We start from the raw sequence: 659 nt of genomic DNA on the forward strand, positions 1-659 counted from the left end.
GCCAGGAAGGCGGCTGTCCCTGCACACAGGCCTTCACTGCTTTCTCCTGCCAGGATCGCCCCCCTGCTGCCCTCCTCCCACCCCACTCAGATTCCACCTAAAAAACAAGAAGCAGGTCCACTCTCATCCAGGCTCCATATCCCTTCTAATGTCCCTTCTAACTCTAATGCCAGCTCCTCCCACATCCCCAAGGTGTTGCTCTAGCCTCTTAGAAAAGCTCCAACTCCCAAGGCACAGGGCCCCCCAGCTTTCAGACTCCCCACAGGCTCTGGGGCACCAGGAGTGTGCGGCCGTGTTGCCTGCTTCCTCAGCATAAGGCTTCCACCTCATGCCGGTCCTTTTCTCTCTTAGCTCAGGAAATAACCATTGGAAGATGGTGGCCATGAAGACCTTCTCTCTGCTGCTAGTGTCCCTGCTCCTGGCACTGGTGCTAGGAGAGAAGGAAGAAAGTCACTCCAGGTTGGGGTGAGAAGGAAGGGGTCAGGTGCCGGGGAGGAGGCTGGGGGCTGACTGGGTTCTATTTTCAAGGGGGAGGTGAGAAAGGGAGGGATCCCAGGCCAAGAGGAAAGATGCTTGACGGAAAAAAACTTTTCAGCAGTCTGAGTGCAGAGTGAGGCTAGAACCAGGGAGTCTTTTTTTTTTTTTTTTTTTTTTTTGGG

General features: G+C 54.5%; 1 protein-coding gene across 1 annotated transcript in view; it reads left to right on the forward strand.

Moving 5' to 3' along the window:
* The first annotated feature begins 368 nt into the window (after positions 1–368).
* GIP (gastric inhibitory polypeptide) overlaps positions 369–659 on the forward strand; it is a 4,433-nt gene continuing 4,142 nt past the window's right edge. Inside the window, exon 1 of the mRNA XM_007465092.1 lies at positions 369–459. Coding sequence (XP_007465154.1) covers positions 374–459 — 86 coding nt within the window. The 5' untranslated portion in view covers positions 369–373. The remainder of the gene's footprint in view (positions 460–659) is intronic.

Source organism: Lipotes vexillifer, unplaced genomic scaffold (assembly GCF_000442215.2).
Source record: "Lipotes vexillifer unplaced genomic scaffold, Lipotes_vexillifer_v1.1 scaffold591, whole genome shotgun sequence".
Classification (NCBI taxonomy): Eukaryota; Metazoa; Chordata; class Mammalia; order Artiodactyla; family Lipotidae; genus Lipotes; species Lipotes vexillifer.